Here is a 15,389-nt window from a genome sequence, read left to right on the forward strand (position 1 = left end):
CAAGATATTTTGATGTTACTGTTCAGAAGAAAGACTGATTGCTCATATTAATAAAAGGATGAGCCACAGATTTCTTAAGAGAAATCTTCGAGATGCCTGAGATTTGTGATGTCATTATGGTTCTTAAGTACACTTAGATTACCAATTTAATGACTTTCACAAGCATGTTTCATTGAAAAATACAAAAATCTTCAACTAGATTATACTCTTTCGATTTCTAGATTCTTGTCCTAAAGGTTTAAAGATATAAGGTGATAAAACCTCCCATTTATGAGGTAATAATTATTTGGTGTGCCATATGACAAGATGTAAAGATTATTTTATGTGGCAGAACATTACAAAATAAAACTGAGAAAAATTTAATATTCTGAGTGCTTTCTTAAGTATTGAGGCAGAAAGTTTCATGTAAGTTCTTGGCAGGGTAGTTTTAACTAGCAAAAATGGTTAGATGATAAGATGCTTTATTATCATGTAGTTATTTTACAAATGGAACATATATGACAGTAGACTTCTGAAAAACTAAGAAGCAGAATGACTTCTACAAAAAATTACTAGCAAATATTTGAGTTAAATTTTAGTAAAATATTTTACTAGATTTTAAGCTGGAATGGACTGCTGCTTCTCACTCTGAAAAGAAAATGACGGAACTTTGGTGTATAAAAGCAACATTTTTTGTTTGTTTGTTTGTTTGTTTAATTCCTAACTTGGTTTTCAACAATAAGAGGTTATTTTTTAGTGGTCATTTTGACTTTTAACCTTCTTTTCCTTAAATGATATTCTATCACGTTAATGACTGTCATAAGGGAATCTAGAGATTCACTATAAAAATGATATAAAATGACCTTTAAAACAAAGCCAGGCAATTCAGAAGTATTAAAGCAGACAAAACCTTAAGGTGCTATAATGTAACTATTCCCAAGAACTAACTAGAGATACGGTTTGTAGAAAATGACCTAGCAGCCTCTTGAGTTGAGTGGAATCATGCACAGAAATACATAACTTAAAAATACCTTGACATTTTATTGTGGTGTTAGGTTTGTGTTTCTGTGTATTTTTGTCTTTACATTTTAGAATACTATAAATTATTTCTTACTGAGACCAATTTATAGATCCCTAGAACTTTACTTTGAAGAACCAAAGCATTTTCTTAAGTGGAGGTTGCTTTTAAGACAGGATTTATCTAAAAAGTCCTTATATGCGTCTCATTTTTATACTTATGTTAATGTTCCCTTATTTTAAATATACTTCTAATATGTGTTAGCTTTTAAATTCCATTTGTGCTGTTGACACCTTGAAGGATTTGAATCCTGGATCAAAGGTTAATTACAAACTATTAAACTATCTTTTTTTTTCCCCTTGTTCTCCTTATTCACCTTTTTTCAGTGGCATCATTTCTGCTTTCTTTTGGGTTTTATTCCTTTTCATACTTGTCTTACATGTTGTAAAAGTTTATGTTTCCTGTTTAGTATGGTAGCAGTTATGGGGCACTTAGTAGTTTTTGGTTAATGGTTAAATGATCTTAAATGAGAGCATGTAATTTGTAACTGGTTGCCTTATTCTTATGTAAAGAATCTGGTTTATCCTTTACATATACAAACATAAATATATGTTTGTATTTAATGTATTATAAGTTCTATTTATTTTCTATTTGGGCTTATATTTATATAATCAAGAGATATGCTGTTAAATTCTTGTTACTATAGTTGCTAATATTTATTGAGGTACAGCAAGCATGAGTATTTCCTTAAACCTTGGTTTAAAAGTATTCTGTGATTCATGCCTGCTATTTTATACATGCATATTGACATTTGAATTCACCACATTTCAAAAAACATTGTGATTTAAAGAAATATCAAAATCCATATGGCTTTTAGTAAGATAAGAATATATGTCTATTACTGATATTGAATATTTATCTTTAAATTTCAGATAAGCCTTTGAAAAAAAGAAAACAAGATTCTTACCCACAGGAGGCTGGGGGTGCTACAGGAGGTAATAGACCAGCTTCTCAGGAGACGGGTTCTACGGGAAATGGGTCAAGGCCAGCATTAATGGTTAGCATTGATCTTCATCAGGCAGGAAGAGTGGACTCTCAGGCTTCTATAACTCAGGATTCAGACTCCATAAAAAAGCCTGAAGAAATCAAACAGTGTAATGATGCACCTATTTCTGTTCTTCAGGAAGATATTATTGGAAATCTTAAAGCTACACCGGAAAACCATCCTGAAACTCCTAAAAAAAAGTCTGATTCTGAGCTTTCAAAGAGTGATATGAAGCAAAATGAAAGATTGGCAGAATCTAAACCAAATGAAAACAGATTGGTGGAGACAAAATCAAGTGAAAGTAAGTTAGAAACTAAAATTGAGACTCAAACAGAAGAGCCTAAACAGAATGAGAGCAGAACAACTGAATCCAAACAAAATGAGAGCACCACAGCCGAACCTAAACAGAATGAAAATAGACTGTCTGACATAAAACCAAATGACAACAAACAAAATAATGGCAGATCAGAAACAACAAAGTCAAGACCTGAAACCCCAAAGCAGAAGGGTGAAAGTCGACCTGAAACTCCAAAACAAAAGAGTGATGGGCGCCCTGAAACCCCAAAACAGAAGGGTGATGGACGACCTGAAACTCCAAAGCAGAAAGGTGAGAGCCGACCTGAAACTCCAAAGCAAAAAAATGAAGGTCGGCCTGAAACACCAAAACATAGGCATGAAAATAGGAGGGATTCTGGAAAGCCATCAACAGAGAAAAAACCTGAAGTGTCTAAACATAAACAGGATATTAAATCTGATTCACCTCGGTTAAAATCAGAACGAGCTGAAGCCTTAAAGCAGAGACCTGATGGGCGATCTATTTCTGAGTCATTAAGACGTGACCATGATAGTAAACAAAAATCAGATGACCGGAATGAATCAGAGCGACATCGGGGGGATCAGTCGAGAGTTCGAAGGCCAGAAACATTGAGATCCTCTAATAGAAATGAACATGGTGTTAAATCTGATGGTTCAAAACCTGATAAACTAGAAAGAAAACACAGACATGAATCAGGGGACTCAAGGGAAAGACCATCTTCTGGGGAGCAAAAATCAAGGCCTGACAGTCCTCGTGTTAAACAAGGTGATTCTAATAAATCAAGACCTGATAAACCTGGTTTTAAATCACCAAATAGTAAAGATGACAAAAGGACAGAGGGTAATAAGACTAAAGTAGACAGTAATAAAGCGCACCCTGACAATAAGGCAGAATTTCCAAGTTATTTGTTGGGGGGCAGGTCTGGTGCATTGAAAAATTTTGTCATTCCAAAAATCAAGAGGGATAAAGATGGTAATATTACTCAGGAGACAAAGAAAATGGAAATGAAAGGAGAACAGAAAGACAAAGTTGAAAAAATGGGACTAGTTGAAGATCTGAATAAAGGAGCTAAGCCTGTAGTTGTCCTGCAAAAACTGTCTTTGGATGATGTTCAGAAACTTATTAAAGATAGAGAAGATAAATCACGAAGTTCCCTTAAACCTATCAAGAATAAACCATCAAAGTCAAACAAAGGTAAGAATACTTACACTGAAGTCATTTTTATTCTAATGAGTTTTTGTTTAAGTTATAGGGTTACTAAGGATTTAAAAAATGGAAATTTACAAAGATTGAAACACTGCTATAGGAAAACATAAAATTTATATAAAACAATAAAGAATTGTTTTCAGTAATATAGATAAAAAGTTGTTGCTGAAAATTCTTTGTCTTCCACCCCTACTTAAACAACTCACTGTAGTCATGATTTTTACTTTGGTACACAGAGATAAGTTCTTTGGTTGGTTATTTCAGGTATTGTTGAAAGTTGTTTATTAATCAAATGAGTGGTTAGAATGAATATATATAACAACTTTGTTAAAAGTTAAAGAGGTGTTCCAGTCTACAAGGAGGTAGTAAATTGAATTTTAATTTCTAACATCTCAGTAAAGCTAAATGGTGTACAAAAATCAGTGTTATAAGCTCTTAAGACTATTGTGTCTTACATTTATTTTCTTACATACCTATCTCTGAGTTAATTATTGATACATAGTTTAAATTTATATAATTTAGAAAGTTATAGAAAGGTTATTTCCCTTCTTGTGGGATAGGTGGTCAGTTATAGATATTTTATTTAAAAAATACAAAGCTTTGCCCTTTTGGTCTTAAGGAATAGTATTCACCTCTTAAATCAGGTTGTCATTAATTAGTGGGGTTTGAGGGTGATTTTTGTTTTGTTTTGTTTATTGTATAGTTGCTGAGTTAAATTCTGTGGCTACTTGAGTAGTAGTATTTCCAGGAAAAAGTCTTAAGTGTTAAATACAGTGGCAGTCTGTGCACAAAATACAGTTTTGTGTTCCTTTATAAACTACTTTTAAAATATCTAAGACATACATAATTTGATGATGGTATGTGGCAAGACCTACCTAGTCCATGCAGTATAAATACATGAAGATACTGATTTCAAGGCAATAGAGGTGAAAGTTTGATTTTTAAGTTCTCATTCTGTGAGAGATTCATTAAGAACTTAGGTTTATGTTTACTTACTAAATATATGAAACTCTTGAATTGTGCTGGTCCATAGGATAGTCCCTAGCCTCTTTAGCTATTTAAATGGAAATTAATTTAAATAAAATTAAGAATTCATGTCCTCAATAGCCACATGTGGCAAGTGGCTTCCTTATTAAAACAGAACATTTGCATCATCACAAAAAGTTGTATTGCATAGTATCTGTAGTGTATTAGGAAATCCAGAAGGTATAATGGTTATTATTATTTTTGTAAAATGTTATGTCTTATCTACCAAAAAAGGTCAATGAAAACATAGTCACTATGTTTTCATAGTGACTTCATAGTCACTATGAAGAACTGTATTCATAATCTTTTTTATTATTACTTGGTCTTTATCAAATGTTTGCTTTTTTACTTTTTTGGTTTTTTTTTTTTTTAATAAAATTGTCTTTATCACTAATACTCGTACTTCTTTAGTGAAGCTTTCAGATTTTAAATTGTAGCAGTCAGACTTAACAAAAAATTAAGACTTCAGCTTTAACTAATAGTCTTTACTATTTAACTTGAATGCATCTCTTTGGAATTACTTGTGTACATAAAAGGAGTTATTAGAATGTAGTGGCCAGTGCTAGAATTGTTTTCTTTTAGATATTGTTTTTAAAACTTTCACTGAAACTTTGGGAGTGGCTTATATACAGTATAAACTAGAGAGTATAGGTGTACAATTTTAGAAGAGTCAGATGGAAAGATGGAAAGTGGTACCCTCTTGTCCCTTGATCTGGACAATCTTTTTCTCCTCTTCGCTCTGTCAGCTTACACTAGCCTTGCTTTCTAAGCTCTGTCCTAACAATCTTTACAACTGAACATCAAGAAATGAATATAGCTCCTAATATAGTACTCCTAATAGTAATTGCTATACTCTTTCCCATGTTTTTCTGATTGCCTGTGAATGTAAACTTTTTAATACTAATCCATGTTTCTCCTAAATGTACTTTTAACACAAATGTATATACTTGATATGTTCATGTTAGTAAGTAGGCTATCTGGGTGTGTCTCTCTGTGAGAGTAGAGTGTGTGTAGTGTGTGTGTGGGTGCGTACATGTGCAGGTACGTATATATACACGTATTATTACTAGATCTGCAATTACAATTAAGTGGACATTTTCATCAAAAATATTACTTTAGTGCTTAGATTTACTTCAAGACTCCATGTAGATAATCATTTGGCTTTATTTATACCTTAGAATTCCTATCGGTTATTTTTTAATGTACTAATTTTTGGTTTTGTTTTAGGTCTCTGCTACTAAGTTAGCAATAGCAGAGTTACATAATAGTGAGTTTTTTAAATTACAAGCGTGGGAAGCACAGTTGTAGATTATTGGCCCTTTGTAAAATACACATTACTTGGGATTTTCTTTTTGAGAGAGTCACAGAATCACATATTCTGACATGCTGGTGGTGTTTTCTGAGTAAAGGAATTAAATTTAATATTATTGAGATACTTTTGTGGTTGATTTCTCAAGCCAAAATTCTTGGTAGGTTTTCCTTTCTTGGAAGAGCCATGAAATTCCATCTTTTTAAATATTTTACCTGATGTCCATATTTAAAATACTCATTCTTTAGGATTGTTTAAAATTCCTTGAGTATGCCTTAAGCTAATTTAGAATGGTAGGGATATAGATTTATGACTCTTAATATATATTTCTTATTTTTGTCATTTGTGTGAACATTTTAAATGTAAAAGTCACATAGTCACATTTTATTTGATTTCTATGGGGACATGTGTATGTACCTAGCATAATACCTAGTACATAAGTAGAGCACATTAAATAGCTGTTGAATGACTGTATTGACACTATGTTTCAGAAGAGGCTTTGTATGCAGATTAAAATTGTGTATTCATCTTTTATGCTTCCACCAATAGACCCTAGTATAAGAGCTACACAATTTTCAACTTTCTGTTCACTAAACTTTGTAATAACTGTCAACTACGTACTTTTTGTTAAGGTTCCAAGGAGATTTACTCTTTCTTATGTTTGTTTAGTTACCCTTTCCCTTTATTTTGCTGTTACAGATTGGCTCAGTATCACTTCTGTTCTCACTCTGCTTCTATCATCTTCTTTCTTCCTACCATCCTTGTTTTTTCCTTTTCAATCAGGGGATGGTTATGGAGAACCAACATAATCTTTGTAAAACCTTTTAAATTTTTAAAATTTCTTCTATTACAATATATTTTTGTCAGTATTTTAAATGCCAGGAATATTATCTTTATTGAAATATTTTTATTCAGAATATTATCCTGATATCCCCTAATGTACAGTATGTCTCCAATTTAAAAAAATATAAAATTACATCTTTAAGACAGGCATGTTATGTGTTGGTAACAGCTTAGTAATTATAAACATTAGCAATCTGATTTGGGTTATTTACTGTTCCAGGGTGTCTCACAGTATTTTACCTTTCTATCCAAGGAAATAATTTTTGTTTTTCCTCCACCTACTTCCTTCCAACTAGTTTATTGTTTTACATCACTTGCACTCAGTACTTTTAGGAAATATCCCATAGCACCCATATTTGAGATCATGGCCTTTTAAACAGTTAAACAGTTACTGAAAATGGTTTTCGCTGGGTATGTGTACTAATGTAGCAGCTCAAGTAGTCAATAGTGTTTAAAACTGTAGTGTTCATTTGCTTAGGATTAGGTAATAGTTGCAGTCACATTTGGGCCAGTTATTCCCCCTCAGTTATTACTGTACCAGTTATACTACTCAGTGTTGATCACAGAAGTATTAACTAGTTGCCTTTTATGTGGCACTGATTGTGTTTAGGATTCCAGGCTTCTGTAAGTTTGAGAGAAACTACTGTCTCTGAGAGTGAATTTTTGGCATAGTTGATGATATTTAAGTTGAGGAATTTTTAGTAAAGTGGATATGATTGTAATATTCAGAGTTTTAAATAGTGCTGCGGTGGGAATTTATTTTGGTTCATTTGAATAGTTTTATAAAATGCTTTTCAAAAAATTCAAATATTCAGTTTCTGCAGAGACCTTACTATCATTGGTATCTTTGGGAAACATTGGGAGAATATTTACTATAGAAGTTGGCATAATCTATACGTAACTATTGTTGGGTATGATTTTTTACAGCAGTGTTTTGGAAGCTTTTGTCCATGATTTCTGTTCATAGAAAATTTTTGGTTCACATTTTGCTTAATAGATAATTGATAGTGATTTAAAGAGATTAAGTAGAATTATTTTAATAAAACTTAAAGTATTAAAACTTACTAGTGGTATTTTTGTTCCTTCTCATTCCATATCTCAAGCCAGCCCAAGGACATAGCTTCTATAAGGTTTTCCTGTATGTTAAAAATAGGCATATGGTTGAGGAGTAAATAAGGTAAATAAATAATGTGGAAGAACCTCCTATTTATGAAGAAATAGTCATTACTCTTACATACTGAATTCCTTCTTACTCTAAAAAAAGTTTTGAAATCCTCCCTTACAAGAGCCTGATACCTGTGCTAAGATAATGAATATCTATTTGTTAGATGATAGTATAATATTGTCATTAACATAATATTGTAATATGTCAATATTATTATAATAGTATTATTAATACTATGTTAATATATAGAACATATTATTATATAATCTAATGTATAGTTGACATAGAGGTTAGGGGTTCTGACCCTCCTACACTTGAAAATCCACGTGTAACTTTTGACTTTTGTTGTGGGCATTGGGGAGGATATGTGCTATGCTGAGTGCTGTGAATTGTGTAAGACTAATGATTCACAGACCTGTACCCCGGAAGCAAATAATACATTATATGTTAATTTAAAAAAAAAAACTTAATTACCAGTGGCCTACTATTGATCAGAAGCCTTACTGATAACATAAATAATTAATTAACACATATTTTGTATTTGTATGTATTATATATTGTATTCTTACAATAAAGTAAGCTAGAGAAAACATTATTATAATCATAAGGAAGAGAAAGTATATTTATAGTGCCATACTGTATTTATTGGAAAAAATCTGTGTATACCTACACAGGTGTAGGTCATACCCATGTTATTCAAGGTCAACTGTATATTATAATACATAGTATAATTTAGTATACTATAGTATCAGGTAGGTATTTATTATCTTAATAGCTATATGAGCCTCTTATAGAGAAAGGTTTGAGTAACTTTTTTGTTTTTTTTAGAATAAGAGAATTCACTATGTTAGAATACTAGAAGGGGCGCTTGGGTGTCTTAGTGGGTTGAGCCTTTGCCTTTGGCTCAGGTCATAGTCTCAGATCCTGGGCCCTCTGCTCCGGGGGGAGGCTGCGTACCCCTCTCTCTCTGCCTGCCTCTCTGCCTACTTGTCATCTGCCTGTCAAATAAGTAAATAAAATCTTTAAAAACAACAACAAAAAAAGAATACTAGAGTAATAGTATATAATACACTGTAATATAGTACACTATAATATGGAATTTTGAATCTGGAGCCCCTCATCTGCTCACTAAAAATTTAGCTTTCTCTGGCTTCTGATGTTGAAAATTGAAAATTCTCCATTAAGTCCATTATAAATGTTAGTACATAGAGCACTGGTATCAGAATCTTGAATAAATCGTAGCCTTACGAAGCTTTGGTTCATTCATTTTGAAAATGGAGAAACCAGTTTTCCTTCTTTATTTATTTAGTTATGAGGACCAAAATCAATATTACAGTAAGAGCCAAAATCTGTCCAGTTTTTTAATATGAAGAAATGCAACACGCCATTTTTAACTGAATTTATCTAATGAAGGGAGTAATTTTTGAAAAACTTTATATGTATATATACTTTATAATCAGTATATTTGGAGACATTGCTGCCAGAATTTCTTTCTTTATTTTTTTTTTAAGATTTTGTTTATTTGTCAGAGAGGGAGAGAGAGCACAAGCAGGGGGAGCCACAGGCAGAGGGAGAAGCAGGCTCCATGCTAAGCAAGGAGCCGGATGTGGAACTTGATCCCAGGATCCTGGGATAATGACATGAGCCGAAGGCAGACGCTTAACCAATTGAGCCACCAAGGTGTCCCCATTTCTTTATTTCTTGAAATATATTTAACATAACATTTTATTAAAGTATAAAAAATGATTTGCTGTATGTTTATAGTGTGAAATGATTATTACAGTAAGTTTAGTTAACATTCATCACCTCACAGAGTTCTGTTTTTTTCCTTGTGATGGAAACTTTTAAGATCTACTATTGTAGCAACTTTCAAATATATAATATAGTATTGTTAACTATAGTCCCCATGGTGTACATTACATCTCCAGAAGTTATTTATCTTGTAACTGGAAGTTTTTACCTTTTGACTACCTGTACCCATTTCACCCACCAATCACCTCCCACCCCTGTCTCTGGCAACCACCAATCAGTTTTCTGTTTCTGTGAGTTGTTTTTTTAGATTCCACATATAAGTAGAGATCATACAGTATTTGTCTTTCACTGTCTGACTTCTCTTAGCATAATGCCCTCAGGGTACATCCTTGTTGTTGCAGATTATATGATCTCCTCCTTTTGGGGGTAAATAATACTGTGCACACTGATACACTCATTTTCTTTATTCATTTGTCAGTAGACGAAACAACTTAAGGTTATTTCCATGTCTTGGCTATTGTAAATAATGCTTCAGTGATCATGGGTCAGGCAAGCTATGGAGATAACTCTTTGAGATAGTGATTTTATTTCCTTCGGATATATACCCAGAAGTGGATATTGCTGGATCATATGGTAGTTCTATTTTCAATTTTTTGAGGAACCTCCCTACTGCTTTTCATAGTGGCTACACCACAATTTACATTCCCACCAATAGTACACAAGGTTACATTTTCTCCAAATTCTCACCAACACTTGCTATTTATTGTCTTTTTGCCATTCTAACAGGTGTAACTCCTGATGGCTTTTGATTTGCATTTTCTTGATGATTGGTGATACTGAGCATCTTTTCATATACTTATTGGCCATCGTATGTCATCTTTGGAGAAATGTCTATTCAGATCTCTGCTCATTTTTTAATCAGATTGTTGTTTTGTTTTGCTATTGAGTTGTAAGTTCTTTATTGATTTTGGATATTAACCCCTTATCAGATTCATGGTTTGCACATACATATTTTCTCCCATTCAGTAGGTTGCCTTTTCATTTTATTGATCGGTTCCTTTGCTGTGTAGAAGCTTTTTAGTGTGATGTGGTCCCACTTGTTTATTTTTGCTTTTGTTGCCTTTGCCTTGGTATCAAATCTAAAACAATCATTACAAAAACCAGTGTCCAGGAGCTTACCACCTATGTTTTCTTCTAGGAGTTTTGTGGTTCCAAGTCATATGTTCAAATCTTTAATTCATTTTGAGTTGATTTTTGTGTATAACGTGAGATAGTGGTCCAATTTCATTCTTTTGCATGTAGCTGTCCAGTTTTCCAGCACCATTTATTAAAATGATTATCCTTTCTTCGTTGAGTATTCTTGGCTATTTTTCATAAATTAATTGACAATATATGCATGAGTTTATTTCTGGGCTCTCTGTTCCATTAATATATGTGTCTATTTTTATGCCGGTATTATACTGTTTTGACTGCTGTAGCTTTACAACATAGTTTAAGATCAGGAAGCATGGTGCCCCAAGGTTTGTTCTTCTTTATTAAGATTGCTTTGCCTATTTGACTACTTCATGGTTCTGTACAAATTTTAGGGTTGTTTTTGTTGTTCTTTTTCTATAGGTTATTGTTCTTTTTCTATAAAAAGTATTGGAATTTTGGTAGGGATTGCATTGAATGTGTAGATGGCTTTGGGTAGTATGGACATTTTTAGAGCATTAATTCTTCTAATCCACAAGCATAGAAATTTGTTAGCATTTATATTCCTCTTCAGTTCCTTTCATCAATGTTTTCTAGTTTTCAGTATATAGATCTTTCACCTCCTATTTTTTTGGATGCAATTATAAATGTTTTCTTAATTTCTCTTTTGATAGTTTGTTATTATATCAGAATTCAACTGATTTTTGTATATTGATCTTATATACAACCTTATTTGTTTATTTTAATGGTTTTTTGGTAGAGTCTTTAGGGTTTTCTATATATAATATCATGTAATCTGCCAGTAGAGACAATTTACTTTTTCCTTTCTGGTTTTGGATGGATGCCTGCCTGTCTGTCTGTCTGTCTTTCTTTCTTTCTTTCTTTCTTTCGTCTTTTCTTGCCTAATTGCTCTGCTCCGGCTTGGACTTCCAGTACTATGTTGAATATAAGGGTGAGATTGGGCATCTTTATCTTGTTCCTTATCTTGGAAAGCTTTTTACCATTGAGTATGATAATAGTTGTGAGCTTGTTATATATGGCCATTAGTCTGTTAAGGTACATTTCCTCTGTACATAGTTTGTTGAGAGTTTTTGGGGTTTTTTGTTTTGTTCTATCATGAATGAATGTTGAATTTTCTAAAATGGTTTTCTGTATCTATTAGGATGATAATATCATTTTTATCATTCATTTTGTTATGTATATCACATTGATTGGCAGGTTTTGAACCATTCTGCAATAAATTCCACTTAATTATGGTATATAATCCTGATTCTTTTAATGCATTGTTGAATTCTGTGTGCTAATACTTAGTTGAGGACTTTGAATCTCTGTTTATCGTGAGTACAAGAGGATTGGCCTGTAATTTTTTTTTCTTTATTTCAACATATGCTCCATGCCCAGCGTGGAGCCCAGTGTGGGGCTTAAACTCAGGACCCTGAGATCAAGACCTGAGCTGAGATCAAGAGCCAGACGCTTAACTGATTCAGCCACCCAGGCATCCCTTGGCCTGTAATTTTCATTTCTTATAGTGTCCTTTTCTGGTTTTGGTTTCAGGGTAATGCTGCCTTTGCATCTATTCTCTTCTTTCCTTCCTCTTCTGTTTTTGGAAGTTTTTGAAAAGAATTTGTATTCATTCTTTAAATGTTTACTAGAATTCACCAGAGAAGTTATCTGGTCCTGGGCTTTTCTTTGTTGGGAAGATGTCTCTTCCGATTTTCTATTTTTTCATAAGTCAGTCTTAGCAGGTTATATGTTTCTAGGAATATAAATATATATTTATTTTAGGATCCTTTGTGTGGTATCCATTTTGATGTCTCTTCTTTTGTTTATAATATTATTTATTTGAGTCCTCTTCCTTTTTTTCTTGGTAAGTGTAACTAACGGTTTGTCTATATTGTTTATCTTTTCAAAAATTCAGCTCTTAGTTTCATTGATATTTTCTATTATTAGTCTATTTCATTTATTTCTGCTTTAGTATTTAGTATCTCCTTCTATTAAATTTTGGCTTCGTTTGTTTTCTTTTTCTAGTTCATTGAAATATAGTTAGGTTGTACTTCTGCTCTCTGTATATACATATCAAGGAAAGGATCATTTGATCCCTGTTTCTTCTGTAGTTCTTCCTCATAGTAATATAATAGGTGCACGTTGATGAAATCTTTTTATTACCAGTGTCAATATCAAAACTGTGGTACTTAAAACCAGATTTTTCTTAGAATCTTTTCTTCTGTCTGCTTCATTCATAGGAGTGTTTTTCGGTTGCCATAAACTAAATCCTTGGTTTTTGTCATCATTAAATAAATTAATTTTCAGTGACCTAAAATGTACAGAATACAACTATAGTGTCTGTACTGGCAAGGTGGGTACTTCGTTCCAATTTGGATTAAAGTATGACATGATACAGATGAGGGGTCAGCAGGCTTTCTCTAAAGGCCCAGATCATAAATATTTTAGGCCGTGTGGGCCACTTCCTTTAATATTGTAATACAAAAGCAACCATAGACAGCATATAAATAATTGTGTGTCAGTGTATTCTAATAAAACTTTATATAAAACATGTGGTAGGCAAATTTGACCCCAGACGCTATAGTTTGCTAAGCCTACTATCAATATGAAATTGAAATTTTAATGTATATGAATCTCATAACTAGATTATTTATTCTGTAGCAAATGAGACCTAAAATTTGGATTTTACACTGCCACTTGAGTTTTTATATGTGTATATAAAAGGACTCATCTAGAATGAGTTTTGAAGTAGTTTTTCTAGTTCTTTTCCAGTATTTATGAATGTAGTATGGAATTTACCAAATATAATATTTTAAGGAGGATATTTAAGATCTGAGAGTACTTCATTTATGGGGGTTATATATATTAATATGTTAATATATAATTAATATATAAAATATAAGTATATAGCAAGTATATACAGACTTAAATTGCTTTTAAAATATTTTATACTTGTCGCATGTCAGTTATTAAATCTTTTCACTTTGTGGATAAACTTCTCTATAATTATCAATATAGAACAACTAAGAACTGCTTTCAGGATTTAGAAAAGAATTTTCAGCTGGGAAAAGATGTTACAATCGATAAAACTGATCTAAACATCTTTCTTCATAGAATTTTTTTGTTGTATTAATTTTCTTGGAATAAATTTTCATAAATAGTGTAAAAGGGTTAAAGGATTTTAACCCCATTTGCTGTGTGTTATATATTCTATGCAAGTTAGCTGATTCTGAGTATGTACATTTCAGTAAACTGTAAGCAGACCTACAGAACTCAGAAACAAAGCCTGAATCATTCATATCATCTCAAACACTTTATGCATAGCAGTTAACTCCTAAAGGCATTGCTGTGTAAAGCATTGTGGAAAACTTGATCTTTTCAATAATCATGAGTCAGGAAGTTTTCTCGCTGTTTTTCTTGGGGGATGGATAGGGAGTTTGGGTTTTTGTGGATTTTTTTTTAAAGATTTATTTATTTATTAGAGAGTGTGAGTGGAGGAGCAGAGGGAGAGAATCTTTAAGCCGACTCCCTGCTGAGTGCAGAGCCCAGTGCTGGGGAGGTGGGGCCGGTGTCAGTCTCAAAACCCCAGAGATCACGACCTGAGCCAAAACCAGGAGTCCGACTCCTAATTAACAGAGTCACCCAGATGCCCCAAGAAGTTGTCTTATTAAAAAAGGGATGAATACAGGGCTTATTAGAAAGATTTACATCAAAAATAGAAGAAGAATTTCTGAGTAATTCAAGATTTTATTGTAATGACTTCAAAAACGAAACAGCAACTTTTATGTCAGAATTATAGGTATAGATAATTAAGCTCTCTGATACTAGATAGTCACTATCCTGGGGCACCTGGGTGACTCTGTCGGTTAAACATATGCCTTCTGCTCAGGTCATGATCCTGGGGTCCTGGGATCAAGCCCTGCGTTGGGCTTCCTGCTCAGGAGAAGTCTGCTTTTCCCTCTTCTCCTGAGCTCTCACTGTCTCTCTCTCTCTCAAATAAATAAATAAAATCTTTTTTTAAAAAAACCACAATAGTCACTGTCCCATCAACTTATAATGAATAAAATCAGTTTAATTTTGAATGTTTTATTCAAATTATTCTTTATCTTTAATCAAACCTATAGGTTAAGAAACCATGGGCAGAGTCCACATACTGAATTTGAGTAACCTAGAAGGGCCTTTTCAATCCGAATGGACTCAGCTATTTTGAAAGAAGTGACAACCATAAAACCTGAATGACTTTAAAACTTTTGTGATTGTGCCCTAAGAAATAAAATGCATGTTGTGGCCTAATGCACACAGACAGGCACATATTAACAATCCCTGTACTATAAGCAAAAACCTGACATTTCACTTTCATTTTAAAACAACTACTAGTCAAGACCCACAAAACTGATTTCACAACGTACTAGTGGGCCATAACCTGCAACTTAAAAATTGCTGCTTAACATTGTAAAGGAGATTTACCTGTTCTTAGGTTGTAACATTCTTTGTATAGTGATTATATAATGGTTCTTTGCATTAGTTTCAGTATTT

The 15,389-nt window shown here is 32.8% G+C and overlaps 1 protein-coding gene across 6 annotated transcripts in view; it reads left to right on the top strand.

Annotated features, from left to right (window-relative positions):
- Positions 1 to 15,389, top strand: part of NIPBL (NIPBL cohesin loading factor) — a 198,427-nt gene that overhangs the window by 109,114 nt on the left and 73,924 nt on the right. For 5 of the 6 annotated variants that reach the window (XM_032851342.1, XM_032851344.1, XM_032851343.1 and 2 more), the window contains one exon: positions 1,930 to 3,552. The exons of the other annotated variant lie outside the window; for it this stretch is intronic. In XM_032851342.1, the coding sequence (XP_032707233.1) occupies positions 1,930 to 3,552 (1,623 nt within the window). The remainder of the gene's footprint in view (positions 1 to 1,929; positions 3,553 to 15,389) is intronic. 6 annotated transcript variants of the gene reach the window in all.

Source organism: Lontra canadensis, unplaced genomic scaffold (assembly GCF_010015895.1).
Source record: "Lontra canadensis isolate GAN:19392208 unplaced genomic scaffold, GSC_riverotter_1.0 scaffold5, whole genome shotgun sequence".
In the NCBI taxonomy this organism is placed as follows: Eukaryota; Metazoa; Chordata; class Mammalia; order Carnivora; family Mustelidae; genus Lontra; species Lontra canadensis.